This window comes from Pectinophora gossypiella, chromosome 27, assembly GCF_024362695.1.
Source record: "Pectinophora gossypiella chromosome 27, ilPecGoss1.1, whole genome shotgun sequence".
Classification (NCBI taxonomy): domain Eukaryota; kingdom Metazoa; phylum Arthropoda; class Insecta; order Lepidoptera; family Gelechiidae; genus Pectinophora; species Pectinophora gossypiella.
The window spans coordinates 1,057,225-1,077,046 of NC_065430.1; the positions used below are offsets into that span (position 1 = coordinate 1,057,225).

General features: G+C 38.6%; 2 protein-coding genes across 7 annotated transcripts in view; both read right to left on the reverse strand.

The window, feature by feature from the left end:
* LOC126378813 (transcription elongation regulator 1) overlaps positions 1–12,766 on the reverse strand; it is a 75,802-nt gene extending 63,036 nt beyond the window's left edge. For 4 of the 6 annotated variants that reach the window (XM_050027227.1, XM_050027224.1, XM_050027225.1 and 1 more), the window contains exons 1-8: positions 12,461–12,766; positions 9,583–9,910; positions 8,647–8,800; positions 6,577–6,726; positions 5,676–5,768; positions 4,726–4,902; positions 2,843–2,899; positions 2,230–2,342 (exon numbers count right to left, since the gene is read on the reverse strand). In XM_050027227.1, coding sequence (XP_049883184.1) covers positions 2,230–2,342; positions 2,843–2,899; positions 4,726–4,902; positions 5,676–5,768; positions 6,577–6,726; positions 8,647–8,800; positions 9,583–9,910; positions 12,461–12,642 — 1,254 coding nt within the window. In that variant the 5' untranslated portion in view covers positions 12,643–12,766. The remainder of the gene's footprint in view (positions 1–2,229; positions 2,343–2,842; positions 2,900–4,725; positions 4,903–5,675; positions 5,769–6,576; positions 6,727–8,646; positions 8,801–9,582; positions 9,911–12,460) is intronic. The other 2 variants (XM_050027226.1, XM_050027228.1) reach the window with 2 other exon arrangements.
* Positions 12,767–13,370: 604 nt separating this feature from the next.
* Positions 13,371–19,501, reverse strand: LOC126378998 (uncharacterized). The gene is made up of 5 exons (XM_050027572.1): positions 19,350–19,501; positions 19,185–19,273; positions 18,201–18,325; positions 15,978–16,054; positions 13,371–15,041 (listed from the first exon to the last, which is right to left on the reverse strand). Exons 1-5 carry the CDS (start codon positions 19,420–19,422, stop codon positions 14,914–14,916), a joined length of 492 nt encoding a protein of 163 aa, XP_049883529.1. The 5' UTR covers positions 19,423–19,501; the 3' UTR covers positions 13,371–14,913.
* Positions 19,502–19,822: the final 321 nt, after the last annotated feature.

A 19,822-nucleotide genomic window follows, 5' to 3' on the forward strand; every position in this document is an offset into this window, starting at 1 on the left:
CACACCTCCTCCAAAGAAGTTTAAGGTGTCACAATCGGCCGGAAAGATCATGGCCACTATTTTTTGGGATACAGAAGGTATTTTGCTGATTGATTATAAAGATCGTGGTGTGACTATAACGGGACATTACTACGCTTCTTTACTGGATAGATTGAAAGAGGCTATCAAGGAAAAAAGAAGAGGAAAGCTGTCAAGAGGTGTGCTCCTTTTGCACGACAACGCACCCGTCCACACGTGCCATGTTGCGACGGCTGCCATTCACCGATGCGGGTTCGAAAAATTAAACCACCCGCCTTACAGTCCAGACTTGGCCCCCAGCGATTATTATTTGTTCCCAAAAATGAAAAAGGAACTGCGTGGACGAAAATTTGGCGATGATGAAGAAGTCAAGTCTGCAATTTCGGCCTATTTTGACAGCAAAGAGAAATCTTTTTTTTATGATGGAATAAACAAATTATTTGATAGATCCGGAAAATGTGTTAAGGTTAAGGGAGAATATATTGAAAAGGAAAAATAGTTTCGTGTTTAATTTCGACCCCCTTCCCCCTCATTCCGCGAACTTTTTGACCTCCCCTCGTACATTTTAACAATGACAACAAGCAGAGCTTTCCCAATGACTAGTTATTAGTCAGATAAATACTTTGTGTTATTGTTTTGTGTGTTGTTAGGTGAACTTCTATATTAATACTATCTGATTTTAGATACGACGTTGGCTGTAGTTTTTGCATTCGACTCAACGTTACGGCCTAAGTTTAGGTTGAATTATGGTATTGATTCATCTTGATCGTAGATGGTTACCACCCTCCAAAGATAAGCTTGCCGTCTAGTGACGAAACTCGTATTTTGGCATGACGTCTGAAGAAGCTGTTAGGAAGACAGGAGTCGGGCAGTTATACTTTGCATGTATGCCGATCACAATATCCTGGTGCTACTCGGCCATTTCTTTAAAAAAAAATAAGCTTCTAAAGCGTGTATCACCATCAGGTGAGATAGTGGTCAAACGAAAACCTATTTTTGATTTATAAAAATGTGTCCAATGACGACCACGATATTACGCCTTTACCTGCATTATCGCCAGATAAAACTTTTTTCGCCAAAGTGTAGGTATCTATGAAAACTCTAGATTTTGGAGAAATCTAATTGAGTTCAAAATAGTGGTCATAGACGTTTAATGCCATAGTAATAAACATTCTGACGATATTACATTCTGTCATATTTTATTTTATAACAAAATAAATCAAAAATCGAGGTTTTAAAAATCCAACAACAGCTAAACTAATGGTCATACACGTTTATTGTCATAGTGAACAATGTTTACAGGTATCTTCTCGATAGTTTTGACATGTGTTTTTGCTGACCGGCACTTTTCACATAGAAACTAAAACGTAAAGTCCAATAAAAGACAAAATAATGGTCATAGACGTTTGGTGCCATAATAATAAATGGTCAAATGGATAAGTTTTAACGGGATATACCAATATTGTTTCTTGGCCGGCACTTCACATTTTCACCAAAATGTATGAAAAATACAAGTTTTTTTTTTAATTCGAATAAATCCGAAAATATTGACGCTACAGCTTTGGTGCCATAGTAATAAATGCTCAGACGGATAAGTTCTAAGGATATATACCATTTTTGTTAATTGGCCGGCACTTTACATTTTCACCAAAAATGTATGAAAAATACAGTTCTTTTAATTCGAATAAAACCGAAGATATTGACCCTACAGCTTTGGTGCCATAGTAATAAATACTCAGACGGATAAGATCTAACGGAATATAGCAAAATTATTTTTTGGCCGGCACTTTGACTTCTGGGCCGAAATCCGATGATCTCCTTTGTCAGAGAATAAATTTAAAGATCACGTGAAACTTACTTTATGTAAAAAAGCTTATTATAAGATAAATGATTACCTAAATGATAAAAATGTCTGGTATTGAATGTGTTCCTCCAGTTATTAAATAACTTGTAATGTACCCTTATTGATTGAAAAGATGTGTTGCTGTTGCAGTTTCTTGTCATTTCTTCTCAGCCATAACACCTTGCGAAATGACGTAAATTCAAAAATGTTACATTGACCTTCAACAAGTTTATCCATGATAATTACGTTGAATAAATGATTCTGATTCTAACCAGGGGATTTAGGTGGTGAGGATCGGAATGGAAAAAACAAAAAGTAGTTAATTACTTAGCCGGAATGGGAGTTTTTATGTTGTATATACTACTTACGACTTCCTCCTTAGGTTTCTGGACTGCAGGCGGGGGCTTATCGAGTTTTGGGTTGGGGGACTCCGTGAGGGCAGCCTGCGGCGGCAGCTGGGTGTTCGGTCCAGTAGGAGGCCCTGATAAGGAAGATACCATCAGATAAAACATATATGACGAACAATTAAAAAATCATCAATGTACGATCTTCTTCTATAGTGTGGGTTGCGAGGTGAATTGAGTATTTTACCAACAATAATATATTAAATTGACTAATGTACCTATTCTTAATTCTGTAATTGAGGAGCTCGGTGGCGCAACTTTCGCAAATGCCGGTCATAGGATGGGTGACCACAAAAAAAAGTTTTCATCTCGAGCTCCTCCGTGCTTCGGAAGGCACGTTAAGCCGTTGGTCCCGGCTGCATTAGAAGTCGTTAATGACCATCAATCCGCACTGGGCCCGCGTGGTGGTTTAAGGCCCGATCTCCCTATCCATCCATAGGGAAGGCCCGTGCCCCAGCAGTGGGGACCTTAATGGGCTGATGATGATGACTGGATGTCGACAGCCCAAGACCGTCGGAAGTGGAAACACATGGAAGAGGCCTACGTCCAAAACTCTATGTCTATGTCAAGTACCTACCTGAATCAGGGCGTGTTTTCGAGCGTTCCTTACTTGCTCCATTCGCAGAGGTAGGGCCTGTGCCCAGCAGTGGGACATACAAGGTTAATTTAACTCATCATCATCAATTTAAGAGCCTCTTATCGGTGTACATACACATACATAAACTCACGCCCGTAATCCCTAATGGGGTGGGCAGAGCCACAAGTAATCAAAGACAACTTGCAGCCACTGTTGATAGGAAGTCCAAAGATGGATATGATGAACCTTATGGTGATAAGGGATCAGCCTATCGCCCATAACATTAGTCCATCACGTTAGAGGACACAATCCCTCTGTCGGTTTTTACGACATGCCCGGGAAGAGAAGCAGCTGAACGTGTTCTATGTTTTTTATATGCTCCCAGAACAGCATAGAAGCGGTTAGCGGTTATCGGTGTAGCATAGATAAAAATAAATAAAATAAAGCTAGAAGGAAAGAGAGGAAGGGGAAGACCAAGAAGAGCTTACATGGAACAGATTAAAGAGAAGGTTAACGTCGTGTCTTATAGGCAAGTCAAGGAATTGGCCTTTGATAGACTGGGATGGAAAATGTTATTTAACTATATATAAAAAAAAAACTTATTATTAATACTCCATGTCGCTGTCACCCACCCGTATTTCGACAAATAAATAAATAATGTGTACAGGCAAGCTGAACATTTAGACATATATTTACCAAGTATGTTTAGGTTTAATGTTACTATGACGTCACGCATACAATTGACAACATTTCAAATTTTTAAGCCGTGGTTTTTTTGTGCTATTTCGAAAGTACTTGTTTAAATAGAAGACACGTATTTTTTCTTTTCAAGATTTTTCCACCAGAAGTTACAAAACATATTTTTTGAAAATTGGATTCTGCCATTGATAGAATGAAGGCAGTATAATGTAATGTACCTTTGCATGCGTATTTAAAACAAGTCGCAAACAAAGTGTCATGTTATGTATGACATTTACTTTTTTTATAATTTTTATGTAAAGGTCTGAACTTATTATGCCTTCCTCTTCTGACCTCGTGGATTTTTCAATATATTTCTATTATTACTGAATTAAAAAATCTGAAAAAATGTGTTTTGTGTAAGTCATAGAAATATCTCGAAATGGTTTTCGATTTAAGGCACCTTAGTAAAAATGAAATGTTGTCAATTGTAATATTAGATCAGTGCAATAAACACTCGTCACGGAGACGGACACTTTTACTTAACCTAACATTCCACCCCGTGGCAACATAACCTAACAATTAACATTCCCTAACAAGAACAATTCAATGTAAGGGCGACCTATATCTTTAGGCCCCCTATACATAATGTATGTATGAATCTCTGGGCGAATCTATATCTGTGCCTATATGTGCGTGCGTGCGTGTGTGCGTGCGTGCGTGTGTGAGCACAACAATCAAAAAATCAAAACATTATTAAATAATAATAATTAATAGTAATAATATAATAGTAATGTAATATAATGTGTGAGACCTCAACGGCTGCAGAGGCGGAGATGGGAGCCATCGGTACGGCAATGCAGGACGGAAGGGGCATGTCACAGGGACTGTAACCTGGAACCTGACAGAGGGCAGCAGTAACTGTCAGTACTATTCAGAGGCAGAGGACAGGAGTCCTAGTATGGCTTTGTAATAGACTACTCTGGGCGCCATCCCACTCGCGTCAGACAGAGTACTGCGGGGCGGAAGGCAAGAGGGAAACCACTGCCCTATTTTTCCCTAAAAAGTAGCATGGAGAGTATACGGAAAATGCTACACCGACAAGAGCGTGGCTCTTAAATTGATGATGATGAATATAATGTGTAGTATGTAATATAATGTATTTAATAGTAATTTATTCAAATTTTATTATTATTATATCTGACCTTGAGTGTTGTTGTTGCCGGCGGAGGGCGGCGGCTGCACGAGCGGCGGCGGCCAGGCGGGCCAGGCGGGCCAGCCGCCGGGGAAGGCGGGCGGAGCGCCCGGGAACTGCTGCGGCGGCGGCTGCGACGCCGGGAACAGCGGCGCCGCGCCCGCGCCCGGGGGGAAGCCCATGCCCGCTGCTGGGGTGGAGGGGGGGTCATAAACAAACATCATCCTCCTCCTAACCTAACGGCCTCCGTGGTGCAGTGGTTGAGCGTTCCCGGGTTCGATTCCCGATGGGGACACCGTCGAAATCACTTTGTGAGATTGTCCTTTGTTTGATGAGTACATTGCAGGCTTGAATAACCTGATTGTCCAAAAAGTAAGATCTGTGCGTCGGAAGGCACGCTAAGCCGTTGGTCCCGGGCTACTAGCCCAAATACCTCCACCAACCCGCAGTGGAGCAGCGCGGTGGAGTATGCTCCACATCGTCTCCGGTTAACTGAGGGGAAACCTGTGCCCAGCAGTGGGACGTATATAGGCTGTTTATAAGAGGTTGGAAATGCCCTAACGCGCATTTTGTATGAGAACCGCTGTCGCCGGTTCAACCCCACTCTCTTTTACTACTCCTGCAAACTGATAACTACGATAGCTCTACTGCTTCTCAAATTCCATAGCCACTTTCCTGACCTTTCATGCCGTGAAGGAAAAACCAGCCCAATACAGGTAAAGTCACATACCTCCGAAAATGCAATACACGGGTATGTGGGTTTCCTCACGATGTTTTCCTTCACCGCTGAGCTCGTGATAATCATTTATGATCCAAACATGAATTCGACAATCATTGGTTTAGGCCTGTGCTGGATTCGAACCCGCGACCTCAAAGTTAGAGGCAAGTGTTCTACTAACTAGGCTGCCACGGCTCCCAAGAAGTTTAACTTTATTTTGCTTGTAATAAATTTTATCTCACCGTTCCCTTGCTTGGCCGGCGGCGCTGTCTCCCCAGGGGGCATCTCGTCCTCCTGCGGGGGCTCCTCGGCCTCCTTGTTGTCCTTATTGTTATCTGTCGAAACAACACAACATACAATGTACCCCGAAACACGTATGTATACAGGGTGTTAGTGACATCGTAACGAATACAGGGAGCGATGATTCAGACCATGATTTTGAGTTAATATCAAGTGGAATTTTCCGTCGTAAAATTTATGATTTTTTTTTTTGGTTTTTTTAAATTATTTACTGTTCCATACTTTTGCGACGGAAAATTCCACATGTTCAATCTACGGTAGTAGTAAATCTATGCCTAGGTTTTCCTCTGCCAACAAATTGTTATTCAATATCTCCTATACTTAAAGGTTGCCCGGAAGAGATTGCTACTTAGCAATAAGGCCGCCTATTGTACTAATTCTATTTCTCTTTTGTTTTGTATTTTGTTTTTTCCTGTTTGTGCAATAAAGTATTTGTTATGTTATGTTATTGGCAATTTTATTTTATTCATATTCTTAAAATACTGCGATTGAATACTTTTGCTTTTTTTTTTCACCTCCACCAACCCGCATTGGAGCGGCGTGGTTGATTGAGGGGAGGCCTGTGCCCAGCAGTGGGACGTCATCATCATCAGCCCATAAACGTCCCCACTGCTGGGGCACGGGCCTTCCCTATGGATGGAAAGGGAGATGGTGGGACGTATATAGACTGATTATGTATGTATGAATGCTTTTCTGGCTTTTTTTATGACGCCACTCGGACATTCATTTCCATAGATACATAAACACACGCCTTTTCCCCACGGGGGTAAGCAGACACAATGGTATTCCATTTGCTTCGATCCTGACACTTCTCATGAGTCCTTCCACGAGTTGCGTACTCACTGTCGTTCATCCAGGGCGGCGGATGGCTCATGAAGGGCGGCATGTTCCCGGGCGGCATCCCACCGTTGGGCATCCCCGCGTTCATGTTGCTGGGCATCCCGCCGCCCATCGGGCCGGCCATGCCGGCGGGGCCCATCGTCGGGATTTGACCTGGGGACAGACGGACATATTGTAAAATATTTAAAAAAAAAGTTTATTTCGTTTACAATAACCTTAATTAAACGTTATCAGGGTTAGAGCCTGCTAAGCGCAAAAACACCTGTGACAACAGGACCAGCTCCTCCGTAGCCATTCTTAATTGGGTATTTAACTGAGTCAAATGTAAATTATAAAATATATACATACATAAACAGCCTAAATACGTCCCACTGCTGGGCACAGGCCTCGCCTCAATCAACCGGAGGGGATATGGAGCATATTCCACCACGCTGCTCTAATGCGGGTTGGTAGAGGTGTTTTTACGGCTACTAGCCGGGACCAACGGCTTAACGTGCCCTCCGAAGCACGGAATCATCTTACTTTTTCAGACAATCAGGTGATTCAAGCCTGAAAAGTCCTAACCAAACAAAGGAGAGTCTCACAAAGTGATTTTGACCATGTCCCCTTCGGGAATCGAACCCAGACCTCCAGATCGTGAGCCTGACGCTCTAACCACTAGACCACTGAGGCTGTGATTTCGTTTACAATAACCTTAATTAACAATTATCAGGGTTGGAGCCTGCTAAGTCCAAAAACATCTGTGACGACAGGACCAGCTCCTCCGTAGCCATTCTTAATTGGGTATTTGACTCGATCAAAAATAAATCCGATAAAAAAATAAAAAAAAATAAAAAATCGCTTTCCGTAGGGCTTTTTAACGCCTGATATGGTTTATATATATATATATATATATATATATATATATATATATATATATATATATATATGTGTGTGTGTATATATATTTTGACGTATTGTATCTAGTAATAATAATTAAAATAAATTATAAAATACTATGCTGTTCTGGGAGCAAATAAAAACATAGAAAACGTTCAGCTGCTTGTCTTCCCGGGCATGTCGTAAAAACCGACAGAGGGATTGTGTCCTCTAACATGATGGACTAATGTTATGGGCGATAGGCTGATCCCTTATCACCATAAGGTTCATCATATCCAGCTTACGACATCGTAACAGTAGCTGCAAGTTGTCTTTGATTACTTGTGGCTCTGCCCACCCCATTAGGGATTACGGGCGTGACTTTATGTATGTATGTATAAAATACTAATCTAGAAATACTGGCACTCATTTTGCTTTACGACTTGTTTTTCTAATTGTATTTATGAATTAAGTAACAATGAGTACGACGTTTGACTGCTTCTACTGATGACGTCACAGGAGAGTATATCCATACAAACTCCAAAGAAAAAAAATTAATAAATGAATATTTTCAGCAAACATGATATTTAAAAGTGACAAATGTTTATAATGTGACTAATTATTAGGTACTTACTTAATTCCTTGATGCTTAATACAGACATTATTTGTAATATTGTACATGCTGAGACAAATTTAATAATACATTGTTTTAAGTTTACGCGGTTATTATCATAATTAAAACACATAATAACGGGTTCTTACCGCGTTTAAATGGGGATATGAGACTCCCGACATTTCGACACTGTTGCAAGTGCCATGATCACGGGAATATCGGGAGTCTCACATCCCCATTTAAACGCGGTAAGAACCCGTTATTATGTGTTTTAATTATTAAATTTCATAATGTTTGACACCTGCATGTATGTACCTACACAGCTTCTCAAAAATGTTTCTTGTTTCTTGTTGTTTCTTGTGAAAACTTTCGTTTTGACGTTTCGTAAAAAGTGTCTCATTTGACTAGGTTGCCAAGTAGCCTATTATTACATTTACCGCTTATCTTCTTCTTCTTCTGTCGTGTGGGTTGTGAGATGGAGTACCAACCCCATCAACCCTGGTGTCAGGGTTACTATTGAGACACCAAAGGCCCCTGACATGGCTCATGTAACGACTACTTACTACCGCTTATGTAAGTAGTTTATTAAAAAAAAAAGATACCTGAAGCGACGAGCGCCTCCATCTCGGACTGTAGGATGACCTTGACCGTGGGCCCCTCCTGAGGCCTGGTCCACGTGGTCTCGCGGGTGCGAGCGTGGTAGTAATACGACTTGCCGTCTTCCGCCTTCGTCTCCACCCACAGCTCTGGACCAGGCTGTTGGTTTAGACAAGAAATATTTATGTAGGGTGACAGAGTTCATCATAAAAATCAATCAATCATACATGTCAGTGACATAACTTCTTCTATCGTGTGGATTGCCAGGTGGATTACCAACCCCATCAACCCTGGTCAGGGTTACTATTGAGCCGCCAAAGGCCCCGGACATGGCTCATGTAACGACTACTTACTTACACCAGTAAGTAGTAACCGGGAACAATGTCTTAACGTGCCTTCCGAAGCACGGATCATCTTACTTTCAGACAATCTGGTGTCTGAATGTCCTAACGAAACTAGGGACCACAAAGTATTGACGAAAACTTTGAAGGATGATTCAGACAATGATTCTGAGTTAGTTTCCTGTCGGAAAATTCATGATTTTTATGTTTTTTTTTAACTATTTTCAATTCTATACTTTCACGATGGAAAATTCAATTGATATTTAACTCAGAATAATGAGCTGAACTCCCTTTCAGCATTCGTTACGATGTCACTAACACCCTGTATAAAAAAATACATGAAATTTATTGTTTATATTTTTATTGTGTTATTTTTTTTTTGTCTTTATATTAGTAAGTATAATTGTTCTTGTAATTTCATAAGATTTGTACGCGTATGTAGGTATGTCTATCTGTAGTATTATACACTGCATGTATCCTTATCGTAGTAGGTCAGCTGGAAGAAATCTCTTTTTTAGAGATAAGCTTACCTGTACTGTCTGATTTCTTTGTGTGTTTCTTTCTGTGTTCTATTGTGTACAAATAAATAAATGAACTTACCATATTAGGCGGCATTCCTGGTGGCCCGCCGAAAGGCGGTTGGCCCATCATGTTGGGCGGGGGCCCCATCGGTCCACCAGGCGGCATCATGCCCGGAGGAGGTCCAAACGGAGGCGGACCACCCATCATTCCTGGCGGTGGGGGTCCCATAGGCCCCCAATTGTTGTCGAAGTTAGGTCCATTGTTAGGGCCGAAGCGCGGGCCGCCCCGGCCGCGGAAGTAGCCGCGACCCCTCATCGGTGGGCCTCCAGGTCCGTAGCCGCGACCCCTGAAGCGCATAGGAGGTGGACCACCCCACCCGGGTGGCGGACCTCGCGCCCGGCCTCTGCTGTAACAATTGGGTCGTGTACAGTCATGAGCAATATCTGTTGCTGGCAACACAAGTATTAAAATATTAATATTTTTTGGCATGGCAATATTGTACGAATCGAACGGCCGACGCCTCCCGCGAAAGTGTACAGTCATGAGCAATATCATGTACCCACTTTAGAACCCTGTCGCACTGTCATATTTGACATTTAATGAGACTTACGGTTTAATTTGTCAAAAAAGTTAATGTGACATGGTTTCAAAGTGTATACATATTAGTGCTCGCGACCGTACAAGTGTATTTTGATAACAATTTAATTAAATGGGGTCCTTTAAATCACGGGTGAATAGGCATTTTCTGGGTAAGCTCTTTCCAACGTCGATCTCTTCTTCTCCTTGTGGAAGAACGAAGTCAAGAGCAAACCCATCTTAATTAAAAAAAAAAAAATAGTGACAAGGAACAATCTGGTGTTTTGCTGCAGTTGGAATTAGAACCCTTTTTTTTTTCCCTCGACCTCTCACCACCATCTACACATACAGTCCACACAGACCAAGAGCCAACAATATCATGTACCCACTTTAGAAAATTGTCTTTTATAAAACAACCAGCGACCCGCCCTGGCTTCACTTGGGTGCAATGATAAGGAAAAAAATGAAATTATTTACGAAATCAAATATATCATAAAAACCTCAAAAATAACAGTATTTTTAGGGCACACAGTAATTGTTATCTTTACAAGAGAATTCTTTTCAAAACTTGAATTCATGTTCGCTTCTGTATACTTTGACCTTATTTAGCCGCACATTTTATCTGGCCGCTAATGGCCTGAGATATCAGCTTTGATTGTTATGGTAAATTCGCAATGCACACGTTCAGGTGTAACGCTCAGACTGCTATAAAGACTTCTACAGAAGTAACGCAGGGGTGTCTCATTTTTTGTCTAATTTTTACCAAGGCTTGACCCACTCTTGACGGTTATGCCAGCCTCATGTTTACAACATACAACGGATAGCCAGAGCACCTTTGTTTACCAGAACGTCAGAACTCCACGAGTACTTGGGAATTCCAACCATAATGGAAGAAATAAAGAAGCAAAAGGCCAAATACCAAGCGAGACCGGAGCACCATGTCAACCCACTTGCAACTCAACTCCTGTCACACACAGATGTTGTTGTGCTCTGCCTGGTGTGTAGAAGATGTTAAAAAATACAGCGACTTTGAGTTGACCACGTTCTTTTTATTAAATTAATTAGGCACACACAATTTGCGTTATTACACAGTTGATCGTAGAAGAAGAAGGGAAAAAAGTATTGCTATTTTATAAATAAAAAAGTAAAAAATAATAATTTTGTTGGATGTTGCCAACAACTCCTACATGGTGGTAACACCAGCAGCAGACTCGAGAGAAAGAACATTCTATTGGCATAGAGGAAAGAAACGGTAGCCATGTAATCACAGGATTATAAACACTCACTTATATGTACATTCTAAAACACCTGCTTATGGTCGCACGACCGATCGCAAGTGGCTCGAAATAGGAAAAAAAATGTCTACAATGTTTAATGATAATCAAACCATCACTTTACAATTTTTTTAATAGATCTATACTACCACACCACACCATGTTGCTCAGGGATTTTAATTCCTAAAAAAAATACAGGATTTATTATTTTTAACGTGGGTATATTTACTATTCATCACAACCTTGTTCCTGCAATATTCGTCTTTAAAATCAATTTTTAAGCACTAACTTGATTATGTTTTCGTCAATCTCCTGAACACAACAATTAAGTAACTACCCAGTTTTCTGTTGACTACACCACATATAGCCTATATATGTCCCACTGCTGAGCACAGGCCGCCCCTCTGTTAACTGGAGAGGGTACAGAGTATGCTGCTAATAATATTAATATGTACAGTCAAAAAACTTTAAACGCTCCATTGCGCTAGTTTCTTAATTTTGTATGAAATACTTCCTGTAATTATCACAAGTGCTACAATGCTTTGAAAACAATTACTAAGTCTAAAGGTGGTATATTCCCATATGTACCATGATTAGAATGACATTGCAGGACAGAGATAGTGTATAGTGCGAATGAGACAAGAGATATGTCACTCCAATCATGCTGCGTTAAATGGGGTATACAATTTTCATTTCTTTCTTAGTATAGGGGTTATCTTTCTTCGTACCAATCTTTACTTTTACTTAGGTAGGTTCATACTTATAAAGTTTATTGAGAGAGTACAATATATGGTTAAACTTTGTGTAATACATTACACAAATCACGATTTTAGATAAAGAATTCAATTTGAAGGTTGATAATCAAAATTTATTACGCGCGTTCAGATAACCGTAATTTTATGCTTGCACCGTGATTATTTACATTATTCTACACGCGTTGCTCTTTTACAAGAAAACTGAAGATTATTATCACTAATATTTGCGTTGGAAAGGTGTAAAATACGGAATAATAATATAACCAGGCACACGGTACAAAAATGTGCATAACGTGCGTGGTAGGTTTTATGTTTGAAAAACATAAAAAAGTTATGAAAATATGTACTTACGAGAAGTTCCCTCGGCCCCTGTTAGCGCCTCTGAAGTTATTGCTCTCGTCGTCTTCGTAGCCCTCGTCAAAACAAGGATTTTCTATAAAATCCTTCGGAATATCTACACTTGTGTCGGCTCCGTCACCATTTCTCTGCGCCACATCAAGCATATCCTGTGAATCCATGTATTCATCTTCCATTTTCAATTTAAAACACAACACTTATGTCCGCATGCCTAAATTTAGTTTATTTTTAGTCGAAAAGCGCGACTTTTCGCCTTTATCGCGGAAATAACAAATGGCGTTTTCAAATTTCAAAATGGCTGCCGATGGCTTGGCCAGTGACGTGACTCAACGTGGCGCTTAAATCGATCGATTTAGTTTGCGATAATATCGATATTTTTGATCGAATAGTTAAGATTTTAACTTATCGATAATGCAAAAGTGTATTAAATATTAAATTATATTGGAAAATAGGCTTATTCTCATGCATTGCATAAACACATTTTTGAGATGTTGATATTTGAATGGTAAATGCTTGGAACAAAGAGGATATCACTACATTTTAGCTTGGTAAAGACCGTTATATATATACCTGCTTGGCTGACCACCAAAAAAAAAAATGAATTCGCGCCACAAACGAAATCCCGCGGATATCACCCATATGACGATTGCGCACTTTTAAAATAAATAGTAAACCAGCAGACTGCTAACGTGCCCTATGAAGCATGGATCATCTTACTTTCACACGATTAGGTGATCAGCCTGCAATCACCTAAACAAAGGAGGATCACAAGATGAATTTTGTCATATATCCCCATCGAGATGCAAACCAGCAAGCAAACCAGGGACCTCAGGCTCGTGAGCCCAACGCTCAACCACTGGACCATCGAGGACGTCGGGAACGATTTTATAATAAAAATCAGTAATTTCTTTTAGATATACAGTTTATTTAAAATATTACTTATGAGTACATTTTATAACTTATGAGATAGCAACTGGCGCACTGCATAGTACTCTATAAAACGTAGTATCATTAGAGTGACAACAGGACTGAGCTATAGTACGGTCTCGAGCATTAATATGTACTTTGATACCAAGTCACATTAACTTTTTTGACAAAATAAACCGTAAGCCTCGTTAAATGTCAAATATGAAAGTGCGACAGGGTTCTAAAGTGGGTACATGATATTACTCACGACTGTACATCGTCTAGTGTGAAAGAGATAAGAGATATGTCTTATTCACATTTTAAGGGTGTTGGGACCCTAGCTCGGCGACAATAGATGGCGTAAGTGTAGCCATTCGGTGATCGAAATTATTATATTTGTCATAGATAAATTAAGCCAAATGAGCTCTACACCTTTTTGCCACTACTTGAAGGTCTAGAGAACCTAAAAACAATAGAAAATATTGTAAATCCTTTCTATTTTATTTCCTTTAATTCCACTATTTATCGTCATCTATGATTTTAACCGACAGAGGGATTGCGTCCTCTAACATGATGGACTAATGTTATGGGCGATAGGCTGATCCCTTATCACCATAAGGTTCATCATATCCATCTTAGGACTTCGTATCAACAGTGGCTGCAAGTTGTCTTTGATTACTTGTGGCTCTGCCCACCCCATTTGGGATTACGGGCGTGAGTTTATGTATGTATGTATGATTTTATACCACTATTTTATTTTAGAGCTCTAGTTTAGTTTATCTATGACAAAAATAATAATTTTGATCACCGTAGAGGTGATCAAAAAGTCACTTACGCTATCTATTGATGCTAAGCGAGGGTCCCAACACCCTTAAGTATACAGCTTAGTACGAAAAGGCGAAGTTACGTGGCTATCATACTGTGTTGTATATATAAACATGTAGGGTAAGAATTATTAAGTCATAATACTCTATAAGGGTGAATATCAAAATGTGTCAAGTTTGGTGGCGACTGTCATATAATTTTTTCGTGAAAAATTGGGGAAATTGGGAATTGAAAAATTCCTTTTTCATGTCGGAACCGAGGACCCAATTTTTCACGAAAAACTAATATGAAATTTCGCCACCAAACTTGAAATTTTGAGATTATCAGATAACGTAGTAACGTTGTAGTCGTTAAATGAGCCATGTCAGGGGCCCTTGGCGGCTCTATAATGACCCTGACACCAGGGTTGATGAGGTTGGTAATTTACCTCACAACCCACACGATAGAAGAAGACTCCATACATAAACAGCCTATATGCGTCCCTCTGCTGGGCACAGGGCTCCCCTCAATCAACATAGGGGGTATGGACCATACTCCACCACGCGGCTACACTGCGGGTTGGTGGAGATGTTTTTACGGCTAATAACCGGGATCAAATTCTCGTCAGGCAAAGTACTGCGAGGCGGAAGGCAAGAGGGAAACCACTGCTCTATTGTTCCTTAAAAAAGACCATAAATTTAGTGTTGCCGATGAAAAAAAACTAGTTGAAATGTGAATTAATTGGGTAATTTGTTCTCCTTGTCCGCTACAGAGCCTTGTATCAGGGCCCAGAGTGACTCACTGACGTCAGCCGAAATGTCGAGCTCGAACGGCGCGAGAGTGCGTCGTGTTTCCGATTTTATATCTGTATAGTGAGTTAGGGAACCTATTTAAAAAATATATACATAGTGTTAGTGACATCGTAACAAATAAAAAAAAATACAGTATTAATAATACTCAGGAAATACAATAATACTCAGGGGGATCATGACTCTGGGTTGATATCAAGTGGAATTTTGATCATGATTTTGTTTGCTTATTAAATTATTTTCAATTCGATACTTTTGCGATGGAAAATTCAACTTGATATTAACTCAGGAAAATGAGCTGAATCATCCCCCTCAGTATTTGTTACGATGTCACTTACACCCTGTACAAGTACATACAGGTATAATATATAATATGGGAATAATTGACATCGTAACTGTTTGTGAGAACAATATTATAAAAATGCCTTTTGATGAAGTACATAAGAAGAAACAAAAAAGGTATGCGCGACGGTGTGCGCATCTAACGATGGTCAAGGCGAATGTGTGTGGCGGCGCGGCGGCAGCGCTCGCTCCTGCAAACAGTAATGAATAATGAGGAGGATCCATGATTCTGAGTCGATATCAAGTGGATTTGCATGAAAATTTTAGTTCTTTTTTAGATTATTTTCAGTCCCATACTTTTGTGACGGAAAATTCCACTTGATATCAACTCAGAATCGTGGTCTAATCCCTCAAAATTTTCGTTACGATGTCACTAACACCCTGTTATGTGGGTTATGAACACTTCAGTGTTTACTTTCCTGCTCCCTTCCACATTCCACAGAGATTTTTCTACTTCTTTATAGTAATAAATGTCATTTTTTTTAATTTTACAGTAGAGCGCTTTAACGATTTTAGTTTTGCCACATCTACGTTATTTACTAAGTTAACTCAAATTCAGATTTTTTGACATTTATGACTTTTAAGAACAAGATGTGCGATATATTACGTCCTGCAACAATAGTACGGGTATGTATTATTGAAAAGGATACATCCTTTGACGACCGTCGGCGGCGCACTGAAGTCAAACCTGATGCCAGTTAGTTTCTTGCCAATTTCGTACATTTCTCTGAAACAAAAAAACAAATCAATATCAAACAAGTATTTTTTTTTTAATAAAACCGGACTCATCCCAACAAATAAGTTTTATCATTTAATGGGTATTAAACCTTCACCTCTGTGCCGTGTCTGTCATAAGGTCGATGATCTTTACCATATTTTGTTGGAATGTGCCCAGAATTTAGATGTGAGAAGAAAAGTTTTTCGTTCTCAGGGTGTGATTTCTCTTGGCAACGGAGAAGTCAATTGCTGGTTGGCGGAGCCACTATCAAGTAAGGCTTTTAGTTTATACTATCTGGTTGACCAATCCCTTGCCTAAGGGATAGGTACACGAAAGCACATATGAGGCTGGCATGATCACTCAGGGTATTCAAAGCCTCATTAGAAATAAGAATAAAAAAAAAAAAAAAAATATTTAAGTAATTCACACAGTAATCGGCTTTTTGGCGGGAAACGGGAACGGGACAGTTGCTTTCTTCATTGAATAATCTAAATAATTAATACGAAGTGGTGTTTTGTGGTTAATGATCGCATTAAGTTAGTCGGAAGACATTCGCGAGTGTTATTATATCGGAGTATTCAATAAAGTGTATCTGCCTATTTTCGCTTCGTGCCAGGAAGCCGCTTCATAATTCGAAAGTTTATGCGGACTTTTGAGTTAATTCGTTTGGGTTTCGGAGTAGGACTCTACTCCGAGGGTGGGGGCTTAGGTTTCATCATCATCACCTTTCATCATTTCATTAATCATCAAGGAAAAAAAATACGTCAGACATGGCTGTATGGGCATAGTTCCCTTTGCCTTACCCTTCGGGGAAAACCAAAACAAAAAAAAAGTAATTCACACAGTAATCTATAGGCTAGGGCTAAGACCTACCTAGTAGGTATGCAAGATACCTGTGTCAGGTGGCCTCGCTCTTCCATGTCTTAACAATACAGAGTGTTAGTGACATCGTAACGAATACTGAGGGGGATGATTCATACCATGATTATGAGTAAATATCAAGTGAATTTCCTGTCGCAAAATTCAAGAAAATTTTAGTGTTTTTTTTTAATTATTTTCCGTTCCATACTTTTGCGACGGAAAATTCCACTTGATATCAACTCAGAATCATGGCTTGAATCATCCCTCAATGTTTTTGTTAGGATGTCACTAACACCCTGTATGCGCTTAATCTGTAAGTACAGATGAAATGAGAAAGTTATAATGTAATTAAATAATAAAGACTCAGAATCATTTATTTAACATATTTAAATTATTATGGGTACATTTGCACCAGGTATGATTCGAGGCGGGCTTTTCAATTAATATAGTTTACTTTAAGTGTTAATTGTACATCATTTATTTTATTTTGAGTTCTGTTTATTTGTTTTATTCATAGTTTTATTTTAATTTTATTTTTGTTTTGTTTCATATTTTTCAAATATTTTTGTTCTGTAACTGTTTTGTTTATGGTGTAAATAAAGATTTTAAATAAGGTTTAAATTAATTGATAATTTATTTACCGGTTTCAACTGAAAACCAGCGCCATAGTCTAGGCTATGGCATTATGCTGAGGTGGAACCGTTTCGGCATACATTCATAACTGTATTATTTTATGTTAATTATGTTAAAACAATAAGTATGTCGAATAAATATTTTTTCTTTCTTTCTATTTATAAGTAGTTTAATATTTCCCACTATATTTCCAGGTTGGCTGGAAGAGTTCTTTTGGAGACCTTTAGGTTTTGTATTTTCATTGCCTTGTTGTTCATTGTTATGTAAACAATAAAGAATTATACAATAGAAATAAGATATGTTTATCAGTTTTATGTCTAAATAAATAAATATCTGTCTTTACTTAGTAATGAGAATTTCATAATTGATTTTTGACCAAGGATAATACCTGGGGCCTGTTTAATAAAACTTACAATTGTAAATTACAATGACAATTTGATGTACATTGCGGAGTGTGTGATCACAAATATTTTGCAGTTTCAAATTAGCTACGTAATGAACATCAAATTGTCGTTGTAATTTACAATTGTAAGTTTTATTAAACAGGCCCCTGATTGAAGTTAAAATTACGTTACTAATTACTCAATTTTATATGTAGTATAAATATAAGTACTACATAGGGAGTATAAAACTATAAAGAAGTCAAAGTAAGCTTCCATACTTAGCATTATCCAATCTCTGTTGATCCCTGTCGGAGATGGTCAGTCCTGATGCAAAGTTGGCACATATCCTCTCCAGGTCGTCTCCACGCTTAGACAGCTCCGCTAAACGAGACTTTAGTTCTGCCTGAAACATTAACATTATGTATACATACGTTATTTTTAGTTCATGTTTGGATCATCACATGATCAGCAGTGAAGGAAAACATCATGAGGAAACCCATATTCACGAGAAATTTTAGGAGGTATGTGACCTAACCTGTATTGGGCTGGTTTTCCCTTCGCAAGTTGGAAGGTTAGACAGGGAGACCCTACAGGAAGATTTAAACATAAAAAAGTTTAAAATTAACTTAAAAAAATTCCTAATTGAGAAAAGTTTTTACACACTGCAAGAGTTTTTCTTACATGACAAATAGACAGTGATGTAGTTTTTGTTGATATTAATAGTTTTTAAGATTTTCATAGTTATTTTTAGATTAAGTTTGTTTAATGTTAAGTACTTATTATTATTATTATTTTTTATTTTATTTCTGTCCTAATGTAATTTCTTAATATTTTTGTTTGTTTTTGCTATACCCTCCCGGGTCCATATGTGATACTATAATATCTTTAATAACTGTTTACCATATGGTGTGCAATAAATACTTTGACTTTGACTTTGACCCTTCTGTAAAGGTAAGGTCAGGTTAGGTTAGCAGACCCAGTGAAAAATGGGACAATGCTAGGGAGATGATGAGGACATACATACATAAACTCACGCCTATTTCACACTGGGGTAGGCAGAGATTATGGAATTCCATTTTCTTCGATCCTGACACACTTCTCTTGCTTCCTCCACATTCATCAATCGTTTCATACACGCACGCCGGTTTAGAGTAGATTATAAAGGTACATCCATTGCAAGATGAATTAACGCCAACTTAGCAAGAGACAATCCTTTTGTCTTTAATAATTATGAACAAAGCTAAAAAAAACATAATACTTACGTTTAATTTTAATTCCTGTGCTCTTTTAGACTGTATGACGGTGTTTATCTTGCAAGCTTTCAGCCTCTGTTGCTCCTTTTCAATTCTTTCTAGAAATAAATTAGAATATTCCTTGTAAATAAGAATTAGGGGACGGATATGAATGAACTTGTTGATTTTTCTTACCTAAATATCGCTTACGAAAGCCGTCAACGGCCTCGGACACTTTTAAAAATAATGGATCGTCTTGAATAGTCATTTTTTTGCTGTAAATTTAAAGTTTTCAAGAAGAATTCAGTACGTAATCAAGAGGAATTCAGTAATCGTGTTTCACTAAATATGACAACAACAACAAACGAATATTTTTGAATTCAAAAAGCTGTCAAAGTAGAAATTCTACCAAAACCTACCAAATCTTTTGTCTTTTTCTTTCATATAGGTTTAGACAGTGACAAAATATGTTACTGTGTTAATGTTGGTACCATTGTTTATATTGTACGTGTATCCGAACGTGCCATACTTTTAAAATAAACCCTGTACCATGCAAAGGACTTTGTTTAGAAAGTCTATTTATAGAATAAATTAAAATAATCATAAAATTGCTAGAAAATGTTTTCTGTGATCTTACTAAGGTTTTTTTAAAAGGTGAACTAAATCGG

Excerpts from the sequence above, each read along its gene's own strand:
- LOC126378998 (XM_050027572.1), bottom strand. The coding sequence starts at position 19,422 with ATGACTATTCAAGACGATCCATTATTTTTAAAAGTGTCCGAGGCCGTT. Across the intron at positions 16,055-18,200 it reads CAGAGATTGGATAATGCTAA|AGAAATGTACGAAATTGGCA; the intron begins GTATGGAAGCTT and ends TTTTTGTTTCAG. Across the intron at positions 15,042-15,977 it reads GCCGACGGTCGTCAAAGGAT|ATATAAAATCGGAAACACGA; the intron begins GTATCCTTTTCA and ends CTCACTATACAG.